At 59.0% G+C, this 12800-nt stretch overlaps 6 protein-coding genes across 6 annotated transcripts; 1 reads left to right on the top strand and 5 right to left on the bottom strand.

The window, feature by feature from the left end:
• Nucleotides 1-254: 254 nt before the first annotated feature.
• On the bottom strand, nucleotides 255-1781 carry SCHCODRAFT_02453309 (uncharacterized protein; the record flags this gene model as incomplete). Its single annotated transcript, XM_050342567.1, has 7 exons — nucleotides 255-581; nucleotides 629-705; nucleotides 758-840; nucleotides 889-903; nucleotides 964-1190; nucleotides 1260-1452; nucleotides 1600-1781. Coding segments are annotated over 7 exons (1104 nt in total), but the record flags the coding sequence as incomplete, so codon positions are not given.
• A 686-nt stretch (nucleotides 1782-2467) lies between these two features.
• On the bottom strand, nucleotides 2468-4246 carry SCHCODRAFT_02606363 (uncharacterized protein). Its single transcript, XM_003035932.2, has 7 exons — nucleotides 4009-4246; nucleotides 3751-3812; nucleotides 3584-3690; nucleotides 3465-3526; nucleotides 3069-3416; nucleotides 2869-3015; nucleotides 2468-2814 (listed from the first exon to the last, which is right to left on the bottom strand). Exons 1-7 carry the CDS (start codon nucleotides 4120-4122, stop codon nucleotides 2800-2802), a joined length of 855 nt encoding a protein of 284 aa, XP_003035978.1. The 5' UTR covers nucleotides 4123-4246; the 3' UTR covers nucleotides 2468-2799.
• Nucleotides 4247-4751: 505 nt separating this feature from the next.
• On the top strand, nucleotides 4752-5983 carry SCHCODRAFT_02682812 (uncharacterized protein; the record flags this gene model as incomplete). The annotated part of the gene is made up of 6 exons (XM_003035104.2): nucleotides 4752-4857; nucleotides 4954-5106; nucleotides 5163-5280; nucleotides 5354-5480; nucleotides 5535-5669; nucleotides 5793-5983. The coding sequence occupies 6 exons, from the start codon at nucleotides 4752-4754 to the stop codon at nucleotides 5925-5927; spliced, it is 774 nt and encodes a 257-aa protein (XP_003035150.1). The 3' UTR covers nucleotides 5928-5983.
• An 86-nt stretch (nucleotides 5984-6069) lies between these two features.
• SCHCODRAFT_02022593 (uncharacterized protein) lies at nucleotides 6070-6738 on the bottom strand. Its single transcript, XM_050341552.1, has one exon. It carries the CDS (start codon nucleotides 6545-6547, stop codon nucleotides 6170-6172), a length of 378 nt encoding a protein of 125 aa, XP_050202881.1. The 5' UTR covers nucleotides 6548-6738; the 3' UTR covers nucleotides 6070-6169.
• SCHCODRAFT_01197659 (uncharacterized protein) lies at nucleotides 6734-9879 on the bottom strand (the record flags this gene model as incomplete). The annotated part of the gene is made up of 4 exons (XM_003035933.1): nucleotides 6734-7653; nucleotides 7707-9427; nucleotides 9481-9548; nucleotides 9604-9879. The coding sequence occupies 4 exons, from the start codon at nucleotides 9877-9879 to the stop codon at nucleotides 6734-6736; spliced, it is 2985 nt and encodes a 994-aa protein (XP_003035979.1).
• A 1276-nt stretch (nucleotides 9880-11155) lies between these two features.
• Nucleotides 11156-12769, bottom strand: SCHCODRAFT_02606349 (uncharacterized protein). Its single transcript, XM_050344209.1, has 7 exons — nucleotides 12298-12769; nucleotides 12190-12246; nucleotides 11984-12139; nucleotides 11673-11933; nucleotides 11514-11621; nucleotides 11402-11461; nucleotides 11156-11346 (listed from the first exon to the last, which is right to left on the bottom strand). Exons 1-7 carry the CDS (start codon nucleotides 12652-12654, stop codon nucleotides 11335-11337), a joined length of 1011 nt encoding a protein of 336 aa, XP_050202880.1. The 5' UTR covers nucleotides 12655-12769; the 3' UTR covers nucleotides 11156-11334.
• Between the last annotated feature and the right edge of the window lie 31 nt (nucleotides 12770-12800).

The following is a 12800-nucleotide window of genomic DNA, read 5'->3' as shown; positions in this document are numbered from 1 at the left end:
CACACAGGGCTTTGGGACAGAGAGCTATCGCTATGGATCCTTGCTTGACGGACACTGGTACTTATATGTTGCATTATATTCGCTAATTGTATTACCTATAGCATCGATGGTATACCTGCAATATGGACATCCCCCCGGATCCCCCTGCTAACACGGCTAGCACACATCATCGCACACACTCGGCTGCAGATACACGCCTGATCGATATTCCAATCCGAAGTAACGAAGAGTCAGAAGGAAATCCAGCAACCTCCCTAATCAGCCTTCCTCCTCCCCAACTGCACCCTACTAGTCGCCGCCCGCGCACCGAATCCCCTCCCCACACCTGGTATCGCACTCGGCGCGCCCACCTCTCCCTGCTCCAGCGTCTCCGTTTCCCCCTCACTCATGCCCCGCTTGTGCCCCTTCACCTTCCCTCCCCCGCCCACACTCACCACCCGCACCACCCAGTCGTTCAGCCACATCACCGGCGCAAACACCCTCAAACGAATCGGCACGAAAGGCGACGGGTGTCGTGCCTCTGCGGCGGGATTGTACGGGTCTGTCGGCGTCGGCCGCGCGTGCATCGCCATGATGATATACTGGGGCAACATAAGGAAGTTGAAGTCAAGAATTACGATTTGCTCACCATGGGGAACACCAGCGCAAAGATTGCACCATTCGCGAGGCCTGTACCGCATGTGCAGAGCAGGGAAGCGGGGAGACCTTCATTCGGCCAGCGTCAGCTGAAGCACGGTTCGAATAGCCCGGGACGCACCAAATGCGAAGAAGTACGCCCATCGCTCCTCGAGATACCGGACCCGCCTCGCCAGCCCCATGTTCCGTGCTATCCACACAAACCTACGCGCCCGTCAGCGCGCTTTCTACCCCACCTGGCGATGCACGCACTCGAAGCAGTAGTACCTGTGCGAGCAAGCATATATCAGCTATTCAACCCTCGCACTCAAACATGAGCTCACTCACGCGTCCACCCAGCACAAAAACGCCAACTCGAGCGGGCGGCCTACCCTCGGGACCATTCCTAGTGCCAGAGAGAGCGCGACGGAGGTCAGGACCATAACTCCACGGTACGCGCTGGTCGCAATGGCACGGAGCATGCCCGCGTACGTCTGCTGTTGCGCGGATGCGGCGGCGCGCGAGCCGTGTTGCAACGCGAAGGTGCGCTTCGCGATGAGGGTGCACCAGGTGCTCTGTATGAATGCGTCAGCCTCATGCACATACACCAGCAAGCTGGGGATAACATAGCTTGAGCAACTTACATTCAAATAAAACGACACCCCAACCACCGGCAACAACCACAAAGCCTGATAAAACCACCCCACATTCCGATGTACCCAGCGCGTCTGTCCGTGCAGGAGGGGTGCTAGTAGAAGGTCGAAGCCGTAGATCGAGGCAAGGGACAGAGAGTTGAGGAGGAGGGACTTGACGATGTTCGCGCGGACTTCTTGGTCGCTGGAGGGGGGGAGGAGGTATGATGAACAAGGGACAAGGGAGCATGAAGCAGCGAGGCATGGGTGGAGAAAGCAGAATGGGCGCAAGGAAGAACGAAACAGATGGATAGGCATTTAGTCACTGTATTCCCTATGTATCGCTACTCACCTCATGACCGTCCCATACACCAGATCCCACCTGAACGCATCCCTCAACCCATGCCACGCCCATCGCAGCTGCAATAGCACCGTATCCTGTAACGAGAGAAACTTGGGGTATGACGCGCGCGCAGAGGTGTAGCTTGGGGACGCGTGGAAGCCAGGTTGGGAGTAACTAGGTGAAGCGGGGAATCCGGCCGAGGAGGAAGCAGAAAACCCAGGCTGGGACGGCGAAGCAGGGAAACCAGATCCAGGAAGCGGTGATGAGGGGAAGCCTGGCGATGGTGGGTATGCGCTCGTTTGCGAGCTAGGGTACCCAGCTTGAGAGGTCGCATGTCCACCTTGCGAGCCAGCGTATCCTGGCGGTGCGGACGGACCCACACCAGGGGAAGACGCACCACCAACAGACGGCGACGAAGGCGCATACGATGGGTACGCCCTTGGGGATCGCGGGGGGCGACGTTGCGACATGGGTGAGCCTTCGGAATCACTACGGTGAGCCTTTGGAATCACTACGGAGATCCCTTGGTGGCACTGGGTATTCCTCGACACCGGAAGGCTGGCACGAGACGACAAGAGAGGTAGTGGCAAGCGCGTCACCAACGCGAGGCGCGACGGGCGATCGCGCCACCACGCCACAAACAGCGCGTGGGGCACGTGTGATCACGCAGGCTCATGTTCGACTTTCGCTAGGCTTTCGCAGATCCGTCTTTCCGCCTTCTTCGACCTCTTCTAGCGCCCTCCCCATCTTTCGTTGTCTCTCCATAGACCATTTCAACTGTCCTTCTCTACCTACTTCTCCAGAAGGCTGACAGACCAGACCCTCTCCCCCTCGTCCCAACCCCTCTTCCACCTGGATCACACCTCACACTTGACTATCCACTTTATCGCATCATATAAACATAAATTACACTACGGTGCATCACTACTACTACGCATCCTACATACTCATACTCTATATAGTCTGCGATGCGCTACGATCGGGGTGATACATACAAGAACGAGAAACAGAGGCACATATCGAAGATAGGACGCGAAGAGACGAGGGAGGAAGCACGTATGGTATGGAGTACTCAACGCGAGCACAGGAAGGTGCGTAGTAGGAGGCACAGGGGAGAGGATAGACACAAGAGGGAAGAGAAGACGGGAAAGTGTACACCGCCATAAAGGCGTAGGGCAAGAAACATGAAAGACTGGACGCAATCGCCGCCTACTTCTTGGGCGCCTGGAGGACTAGTAAGCATTCACACCTACACGCCACAATGCCGAATGTACTCACCGTCGTCTTGCGCCCGGACGATGTGCGAGCCGCCTTAGCGGGCTTCTCCTTGTCCGCGGCCTTCTTCGCCGGTGCAGCCTTCTTCGTCACGGTCGCCTTCTTCGCTGCCGTCTTCGCCTTCGTCGCCGGCGTCGTGCCAGTGGCAGCCTAAACATCAGTCAGTCGCTTTTGCCTCATCCCAGTCGCTTTCGAGTACGGACCTTCTTCGCAGGCGCCCGCTTCGACGCCGCCGTAGGCTTCTTGGTCGTTGCCGCTGCGTTCTTCTTCGCCGGTGCAGCTGCCTTCTTCTTGCCCGGCTCTGCCGCCTTCGCCTTGCTTGTCGACGCCTTGGCCTTAGCGGGCGCCTTCGCGTTGGCCGCCGTTGGCTTCTTGACGGTCCCAGCAGCCTTGGTGGTCCGCGCCGTGCTTTTCGCAGTGGTCGCCTTAGCGGTGGTGGCCTTCTTGGTGGCCGTCTTCGTGGGGGCAGCCTTGGCCTTCGAGGGAGCAGCCTTAGCCTTGGACGCCGGCACCTTCGCAGCAGCGGACTTCGGCTTCGCGGCGGGCTTATTCTGAATCAGGGTCAGAGCCGCACGATGGCATGCATTGTGATGACATACCTCCTTGGAGGCAGCGTCGGCGGGACGGCTCTTGGGCGGAAGCTTGACGCGGCCAGAAGGACCTGCAAAAGGGCGAGGTCAGTCAGCAGATGCGAGGCTGTCGCGCGTCCGCTACGCACCCTTGGGAAGGACGAAGTGGCCTTTCTCAGCGCCATACGCTATCGCCCGGGCGAGTTGCGTGTTCTGCGCAGGGCCGATGGTGAGCTTGTACTTCTCCTCGACATATCTGAGTAGCAGAACGACTCGTTAGCGAAAAAGGCGGGAGCACAGGGCAAAGGGTACGCACTTCTTGATCTGCGGACGCGAGACACCGTGGCGGGCGTCCTCAGTGTTGTCAACGATGCACTCCTGCAAGGAGCATCAGTATACGCTCGAGAAGAGGAACGCGTGAGGCGGAGGAGGCGAGAGGGGAAGGGGGGGATGACTGAGAGTGGCCAAGGCAGATGCACCTCATCGACGGCGATGACGAAAGAGGCGCGGAGTCGCCAGCGCAACGGCGAAGGGGACGCCTAGCGAGCTTGCAAGGGAGTAGAGAGACGCGTACCTTGATCATCTCAGCCCAAGGGGGGTGGGTGGATTTGGCGGCAGTCTTGCTGGCAGCGGGGGCCGCCTTGCTCGACGCCTTCGCGGTGGTGGACTTCTTGGCGGCGGGGGCCATCGTGTTGTTGGTATGCTAGCTTGGTGACGGGAGGTGTCTTGGGGAAGAGGAGAAGGCGGTATGAAGCGCGAGAGGGATCGCTTGTATGGGGATGTGGTGGGAGGAGACAAGAGCGAATTGAAACTCCGAGAGGGGAGTAAACGAACTCGAGCCCGTGCACGTGATGGCTTCAGTGAGGCGGTGGGCTGAATTGCGTCTATTTCCCGCGCATATACGCTCTTATGAATAGACATTGAAGCAGTGAAGGTTATTTAGTTGATGCTGAGTAACTTTTTGGCGAGAGGGGAATTGAGAGACGCCCACAAGTCGCCCATCTTGAGCTCCGATAAGCCTCGATGTGGTGACACAATAGAGATCGCCGTACGGATGAAAGGCGCGCTCGCCACAAGATTCGCCTTGGAATGGAAGTTCCTGGTGCAGTCCCCCACCCCGCCAACCGTGTACTGAACCTCCCCTCCTCGTCCGCCGTCTGCGCGCCACAATGATCAACTAGCACGCCCCTAAACGCGTCCCTTGTTTACGCGCTGTTGACGCGAATGATCGGATCGCCCGGCGACCAAGCAGCGCACGTGTTTCGATCTCTCCTTCTCGAAGGTCGCCCCGCTCCGGCCCGCCTGTACCTCTCCTTCATGACGATTTCTGCGGAATTGCGGACGGCGGCGCGCGCGGCGTACCGCGACCTCTGGCGCGCGTCATCGAGGACGTTTGCTGGTGCGTGTCGTTACTTTTTCTTCGGTTGTCTAGGTCTAATCCAAGGTTCCAGGGGATGCGCCCGTCCTGCAAGGCAAGCTCGCTACACATATTCCCTCACACGTTCCTTACATTATGCAGCCTTCCGTGCCAAGATGCGCGACGACGCAACGAAGGCCCTCGCTGTCCCCGTACCCGGCGCCTTCGAGGAGCACGTCAAGCTAACTCGCGACCTCGCCGTCTTCCTGCGTCGCAACATCATCCAGGGCCAGCAGACCGGCGAGAACTCCTGGCGTGCGTTCCCTCTCCCCATCTTACTCCACTGTACATCCTTACCCCAAACCTCGTAGGCCTCCGCGTCACCGAGGACACCGAACTCGGCGACAACGACTCCGTCAAGCAGCCCAAGGACGCCATCCCGATGAACAATCGCCGAGCCCGCAAGCAGGAGAAGCAGCAAGCCGCTGGGTATATCCCTCCGTGCCCCACCTTACACCTCAAACTGACCGCCTAGCACCTCAGCTCCTGCGGCTGCAGCCAGTGACCCCCACCCCGCCTCCAAACCCCCCATATACTTCTCCCAGCTCAAGCGCGCCGTCAACGGCCGGAAGGTGCCCGAGCTGCGCGAGGAGGATCTGGAGGAGTCCTTCGTGCGCGGTAGTGGTCCCGTGAGTGCTTAATGTGGTTGAAAGAGGAGATGGGAGATGCTAAAGGACGCAAAGGGCGGCCAAGCTATCAACAAAACCGCAAACAACGTCCAACTCGTCCACAAGCCAACCGGCATCCGTGTCGTCTGCCAGGAGACCCGCTCACTCGAACAGAATCGCAAGCGTGCCAGAAAGATCATGATTGCGAAGGTGCGTCCCGGCTGTCCACCTCCCCCTTCATCGCTCCTCGCCGCTGTCCAACCAATTCGCTCTCGGCTATTCCTTCTTGATACTGCTCTCATTCGCGAGCTCTTCACTGACATATCCTCGTAGCTAGACCAACTATACAACCCTGGTATCTCGAAGGAGGATCTGCAACGAGCCAAGATGCGCGAGCGCGAGCGTCGCCGGCGCAAGAAGGCCAAGAAGAGGGCAAAGGACCGGGCAGTCGATGCAGATGACGACTAGACAACCTGTACTTCATTCCCATTTTCTAATGCAACCACGTCTCGCTCCACTGGCCTGTTTTTTGAGCGCCACTTCACTTGACTAGCTGGTGAGCCTGCCTAAGCCTGCCCTGTCCAACTCACTCCCCCTGCTCGGACTCACTCATGATCACTCCCAATATGCGTGGCAACTCCTCAGTATTTATACAGCGACAGTAACCTAAGTATCTTGAGTGGTGGGGGCAGCGTCCTCGTCGGCACAAGTCAGGAAATAACAATACACAAAGTATAGACGGAATCGCCCCGGACAGAACGTCGCCTAGGGCACCAATACGGCAAAAGAAGAATATGCATAAGTATGCGTCGGCGTCGCCTAGCATGGGAAGAAGATCGAAGGCAAGCTAAGCATACGCGCGCCATAATGTACTGGATTGGGTACCTATATTGTATAACTAGAGGATCAGGGGAAACACTTGGGTATGTGGGGTTTATAAGTATATCGTAACAGAAGGGTGGAACCATGGGTCGAGGAATCCATGACCGGCCGACAAGTAGGACAGCGCGCCCGCAGCAAGAAAGCCCGCGCGCAAGAACTATGGGGAGGAGGTTATGAGGTGGGGGCCACAACAGGAAGAAAGGCATCAGGCATGAGAAGAAAAGAGAAGGAGAAAGACATGATACAGCTTCTATAATTTCGATCGAGAACGAGGGGTGGGCGTCGTGCGTCTCAGTATGCAAAAAGTGGGGCGAAAGACGACTAGAATTTGGTGGTCATAAAGTACGGAGAGGGGATATTAAGGAGCGTGCAGTGGGCAGCAATACAGTCCATTACGAGGCGGACGCCTTAGAGCCACGTCGAGTAGCGGCCCGCGTGCGCGGTCGCGTCTCACCCGCGGCAGCAACACGCTTCGAGCGGCGCAGTGACCCGCAGTCGCGCTTCGCAGGCGGTGGGTGGTTCGTATGCGTGGGCTGCAGAGGCTTGCTGGGCGAGCGCGGCGTATCCGGTTCTGGAGACTTGCGCTTCATGCCAGCACGTATGGGTGCCTCGGCTGCCTGCGGCGCAGGAGAGTCGCGCTCAGGCGTCAGCTCGGGTTCGGTTGGCGATAGCGGCGGCGACGGTAACGACGACGCATCCATGTCAACATCCGGCGAGGATGACGGCCCTGCTTCTGATGTCGGGGCAGGCGCGGGTGCGGGCGAAGGAGCAGCAGGCTTCTCCTCTTCCCATTCAGCGCTCGCGCACCATCCATGGAAAACCTCTTCCTCCTCCGGGCTCAGCGGGTCCTCCGTGACTGGCTTCGGCGCCTCGTCCTCGGTCTTCCTTGGCCCTGCAAGGGAGAGCAAAGCGAAGGCGCCGTTGCTCTGAAGTACGTCCGACTGTTGGCAGAGCGCCATAGCCTGCGGCGTCGAACCAAACTTTGCACCGAACTCGTTGCGCTCGCGTGTCGCGGCGCACGAGGTGTGGAACTCCTGAAGCGCGGGAGGGAAGCGTTCATGCAGCGATTCCGACAGGAAGACACCGAGCTCGTCCTGGTAGCACGGGTACTGGCGCACGTATTCCTGCGCTGTGGAGAGCGGTACCCATGTTCCAATGACGCTGACCGGACCCTGGTCGACGGTGACTGTGAACGACATCTTCGGATACGGCGTGTTGCCATGGGCGACGATGGCGGACATGTTGACCCAGTCCGTGTCTATGCGGCGCAAGACCCCCATGTCGCCCAGCTTGGTCTGGTACACGCATATACCTACATGCGGAAGTCAGTAATCAAATCTTAGATACACGAATAGAATAGCGTACCTTCGATCTGTGTCGCGGTAATAGCGGGGTTGCACGGCTCCGTCGTATGGAGGATCACCTGCTGCTGCTCGAACCGCGATGCTGGTGGTAGCGAGTGACTGAATGGGAGGGCCAACGCAGAAGGCGGTACTGCCGCGCCCTGCACTGTTGGCGAAGCCATCGACATCGACGCGAAGACGGACGCCAAGGATGGCGTAGCGGGGGAGACCGGCGTGAAAGGCGCCCAGCCATCTTGACGAGTATTGGGCAGTGATGGTGGGGTCATAAAGGCCATAGCAGCGGCAGCGGACGAAGGCGGCGCGGGGCTGGTCGTGGTTCTCAAGTGCGGGCGTATCGTCGGGTACTCGATTGCTGGTGACGAGGGACCTTCCGACTGCCAAGAGTCTTCGCGCTCGCGGTAGCTGTATTCGAGAGGCGGCACGTCGGCGAGTGATGCGGCGAATTGCGAATACAGGGCCAGGTCCTCCTCAGATGGAGGAGGGAAGCCGCCTTCTGTGGACGACGCGGCCAGTAGGTTCTGCTCTGTCTCCTCCTGTTTGATGAACTGGTCGTCGTCCGAAAGCGTCGAAGGGGTTGACCACTCGCGCTTTACGGGAACGCTGTAGCGACCGTACACCTCCGGCTCCGCCTTGACGCCCGTCTCGTACACACTCTCGAAGGTGTGACCTCCATACTCGGCATCCCAATGATCCAGGAGACCTTCCACAACGGTAGGCTCTTGCTTGACAGCAACCTTTGGATCGGACATCGGTAGAGGGATGCTGTACAGCGGCGGAGACTGCGGGCCCGGGCTGTCAAACCTCTCGCTGTCGAGGTCCCCGTCGATGTCGAAGTCCTCCACCGTCGTCGTAAGCAGGCCGTCGTCTGGCAAAGACGGGCCGAGCTCGGCAGCAGCGGAAGTCGGAGGGGGAAAGTATTCCTCGTAATCATCCTCGTCATCGGACTCGTCAGACTCGGGCGGTGGCGAGGCAAGGCTATGCATAGAGGGAGACCTGCGGAATCGGGTGTTGAATGACGGCTGGAGCTCCGGATACGGCCCGTCGAATGACGGCGTATAGCTCGGGATAGCAATGGAGCGCCGTGGATAGGGAGGGAGCGTCCAAGAGCTCTCGGACTCTGGCGAGAGACCTGTCAACGTGTCGCGCTCTGAGTGATCACGACCGTCGTCATCGGTGGAAAAACCTGTGATCGGCTCGGCAGATGCTGCGTCAGGTGTCGCATTGGGCGGGGAGGAGGCGGGGGTGTTCAGTGGCTTCAAGCGCAGCGTTAGCTTCACCCTCTGCTCCGGCTGAGGCTCGTCGTCCGCCTCGTGTGTGACGCATGAACGCGTGGCCCGCTTGCGCTTGGACCCGCACGTCTCCATACGCCTTTGTCGTTCCTTTTGACGCTGCTTGTCCTTTGTGTCGGCTAGAAGACCAAGTTTTCCATTCTCGCCGTAATCGCATACTCGTATTCCAGCCCTAGCGAATGGACAGGGAGCGCCGGCGGCCTTGCTAAGATACCAGACTTGCGTCCCGCGTCTAAAGTTTGTGGCGCGCTGGTCTGGCGCAGCCGCGGACTGTGCGCCACCCGACTTCGAATACAAAGCGGGAAGTAAGTCGTCGTCGTATGGGGTGCCGGATAGAGTGTGCCGCAAAAGAAGGGGACAGTCCTGCTGTGCGTCGCAACGCTGGAGGTGCGTGCGAATGTAGGTAGTGATCGCCTGGCTTGCTGCAGACACACTGTCGATCACAGAATCAGCATATATGCGGGGGAACACGAGCATATCACGCACTTCTGGCATACTAGCCCGTTATGAACCACCATGTCCGCGAGATCCTTGACGGTCATGGCACGGTTGTCCTGTGGCGCGCGGGTCAGACGCGTTGCGATAAGCGTGGAATGTGGCGTGGCGCACCACTGAAAGCAAGGAACGACCAATAGCTGCCAGCACTCTGCTGCTCGCGTCCTCGGGATGGAGTACTACGTGCGGTGGCGGAAACTCGAGGGCTGTCGGGAAGGCGCCCGGCGTGTTTAGGGTAGGATTAGGTGCATTACTATTGTTCTTGGTACTGCCTGGCTGGAGGGACCCTGGGTCCGCCGTCTGGCCTGGGCGGGCGGCCGGCTTGCTTGTGGCGTGAGGCTTGATCCTGGTCGCATGTTGCTGATTATGTGTGGCGACAGAGGAGTCCATAAGGGCTGGTCATGAACGTGAGGGACGACCAGCGACTTTAAGCGTGAAAGAAACGGTGAGTAAAGGGAGAGAAACGGTGGGTGGCGGGATGGGCTGATGGTGGCGAAGAACAAGCAGGGGAGTCGAGAGAAGAAAGGAGACTTGAAACCATCTTCAGGTAATCACGAGACCCCCACAACCGCGTCTTTTGCAAATTTACAGTCATCCCCATCCGGCAGGTGGGTGCACGGGGTCCGGCAGGGTCGCGGCACCGTGCGCCTCCGTGCCTCGCCTCCTCCTCCTCCCTGCACTCACCCACAGCCCTTCGGTGCAGCCAACCGCCTGTCCCACCGAATGCTCACCCACTCACTGCTTTACCCACAACCTCACAGGCGCTATCTCTCCCCAGAATGCGACGGAGCACCCCTGGGTCCGTACTTCCTTCTGCTGATGATCAGACGGCCAACATATGCGGACGACGCCACAAACGGGCAGCAATACAGAATTCCCAGGGAACTGCGCAGCTCTCGACCTCGCATCCACGTCACCTCCTGCCTACCGAGCGCCTCTGGAGCCTATTGTCCGCACTCCCCGTCTGTCCCCTTTCCCCCGCTTCCCGGTATGGGGGGACAAAAGGACGAGCCAGGCATGGTCCCATCCGCAGAGCCTACCATATCGGTAGCACAACGGTGTCTACCATTCATCGTATGTAGACACGTCCATCATAGACGCTATTGTCAAGTGCCCGTCTCCACCGTATCCATGGACTCCTCTCGTCATGATACCGCTCCCCCAATCAAGACTCCCTTCAGACTACCACAGATGACCTTCTCCGTACAGTCCGTCCGTTCACACCCTCATTGAGCATAGAACGGTGTGCCGTAAGATATATGGATTCCCAAGGACGAGTAGTGCACCGATAGGGTCGTCTATGCTCTACCCGGCGATCTCCTGTGGCTGAACCTCTCCCGCGAGGTATCTCGCCATTGTACTCAGGGTTCGACCCTGTTGTCATCACTATCGTCATCCCCAGCCCTTTATGGTATGTCATTTTGTGCGAGACCGGTGGCTGGCCCATTCGAGCTTCAAATGACAGCACCCTGCATTCATCGCCCTTGGCCGGAGAGGCCTGCCCGGAAGACCGACGAAATTCAACCGTAACGCGTGACTGTCACGGGGCCCCCTTCGGCGCGCTTATCTTTCCGCGTCTGCCCGCGACTCCGATCGCGTTGCCATTTGAAAACACGCGTCGCGTCGCGCCAATATACGCCCCTCAATCACACGCGCCACGTCCAAGTCGTGAAAAAAAGTCGACCTCTATCTGAAGCAACGGGTAATCGTACAGTATAAACTAGTGCAGAATAATAGATTCGCAGAGCCAGAGCCGATAGCATGCAAGACGAGACGATCCGGAGACTATGGTACAGACAAGTAGACGGGCGACCAGCGCAGTACGTAAAGCGCAGGCGATCCCACTCAAGCAGCGACCTAGGGGCCGTGGATCAGTACCGCGGGTTGGCAACCGTCAGACACGGGATCTCACCTTCTTCTTAGACGCTGGCTTCGTAGCAGACTTGGGCGCTGCCTTCGACTTAGACGCAGCCTGCGGATCATGTCAGACATCGAGCGCACAGATACCAAGCCGCGTCACGCACCTTGGTCGCTGCCGTCTTGGACGGGGCAGCCTTCTTGTCCGCCGTCTTCTTCTCTGCCACCTTCTTGGCCGTCTTCGCCTTCGAAGCAGCGGTCGTGCCAGTCAATGCCTGCAAAGTATGTTAGACATACGATGGAACAGTGGTCAGTGTATGACGTGCCTTCTTGGCCGAGTCGCGCTTGGTGGAGGCCTTTTTCTCCGGTGCAGCAGCCTTCGCCGCCTTGCTCGTCAGGATCTTCTTGGCGGGAGCCTTCTTCGCAGGCGCCTTGGTGTCAGCAGCCTTGGTAGTCTTCTTCGTGGTGGTGGCCTTGGTGGTAGTGGTGACCTTGGTGGTAGCGGCGGGCTTCTTGGTGGCGGCAGCCTTGGAGGTCCCTGCCTTAGCAGCAGTCTTGGAGGTAGGCTTAGCAGCGGGCTTCGCGTTCTACAGTAGAGGATGAGGATAGGTCAGATCACTGAAATATGCGTACACACCTCGTCGGTGGGCTTGGTCTTGGGAGCGAGCTTGACCTTGCCAGACGCGCCCTTGGGCAGGGCGAACATGCCCTTCTCCGCGCCGTGCGTGATGGCAGAGTTCAGGTGGTGGGCGTTGGTCGCGTCGGGCTCAAGACCATATTTCTCGGCAGCGAACTGGAGGGAACGATGAGGAATGCGCCGCAAGGGACAAGCACAGTACACACCTTCTTGATCGCCTGGCGCGACACACCGGTGCGGCCACCCTCAGCAGTAATGCACTCCTACAGCGGAGGTTAGCGAATGCGGGGGGAACGCGCCGGCAGGCCACTCACGGCAACAATCTCCTTCCACGGCGGGTGGCTCCCAGCAGCAGCGCCAGCCTTCGCCTTCGTCGCGGTAGCCTTCTTGGTGGTCGACTTGGGCTTCGCATCAGCCTTCTTCGCAGACTTCTTGGTCGTCTTCGCGTCCGCCTTCTTGGTGTCGGCCTTCGCCTTGGTGGCCTTCGCCCGCGCCGACGGCTTCCTCTTCGCGGCACCCTCCTCTTCTTCGGCCTCCTCAGCCTCCTCTTCGGCATCGCTCGCGTTCTTGGACGCCGACTCCTCCACATCCTCCATCATCTGGTCGACCTCATTCAACTCGTCAACCGGCTCCGAGAGCGCAGACATGGCAGGCGACGCAGGGGCAGACATAGCAGGCGTTTGGGTTATGAGGGTTATGCGTGTGGGTTGGGTGTTGAGTGATTGGGCACTCGAGTTGCCTGGGTGGCAGGTAAAAGCGCGATGGGGGGAATCAACAAGCGTTAGAGGGCGCCGCAACGCCGGGGTCCGACATATTT

This window comes from Schizophyllum commune, assembly GCF_000143185.2.
Source record: "Schizophyllum commune H4-8 unplaced genomic scaffold SCHCOscaffold_1, whole genome shotgun sequence".
NCBI classification, from domain to species: Eukaryota; Fungi; Basidiomycota; class Agaricomycetes; order Agaricales; family Schizophyllaceae; genus Schizophyllum; species Schizophyllum commune.
This window is presented reverse-complemented; position numbering and strand designations above follow the sequence as displayed.

Bases quoted from the DNA above. Each gene is read 5' to 3' on its own strand.
- SCHCODRAFT_02606363 (XM_003035932.2), bottom strand. From the start codon at position 4,122: ATGGCCCCCGCCGCCAAGAAGTCCACCACCGCGAAGGCGTCGAGCAAG. The intron at 3,527-3,583 runs GTGCGTAGCGGA...GCCCTTTTGCAG, and splicing joins CCACTTCGTCCTTCCCAAGG to GTCCTTCTGGCCGCGTCAAG. The intron at 3,417-3,464 runs GTATGTCATCAC...ACCCTGATTCAG, and splicing joins CCGACGCTGCCTCCAAGGAG to AATAAGCCCGCCGCGAAGCC.
- SCHCODRAFT_02022593 (XM_050341552.1), bottom strand. From the start codon at position 6,547: ATGCCTTTCTTCCTGTTGTGGCCCCCACCTCATAACCTCCTCCCCATA.
- SCHCODRAFT_02606349 (XM_050344209.1), bottom strand. From the start codon at position 12,654: ATGTCTGCCCCTGCGTCGCCTGCCATGTCTGCGCTCTCGGAGCCGGTT. The intron at 12,247-12,297 runs GTGAGTGGCCTG...CCTCCGCTGTAG, and splicing joins CGTGGAAGGAGATTGTTGCC to GAGTGCATTACTGCTGAGGG. The intron at 11,622-11,672 runs GCACGTCATACA...CATACTTTGCAG, and splicing joins AGCGCGACTCGGCCAAGAAG to GCATTGACTGGCACGACCGC.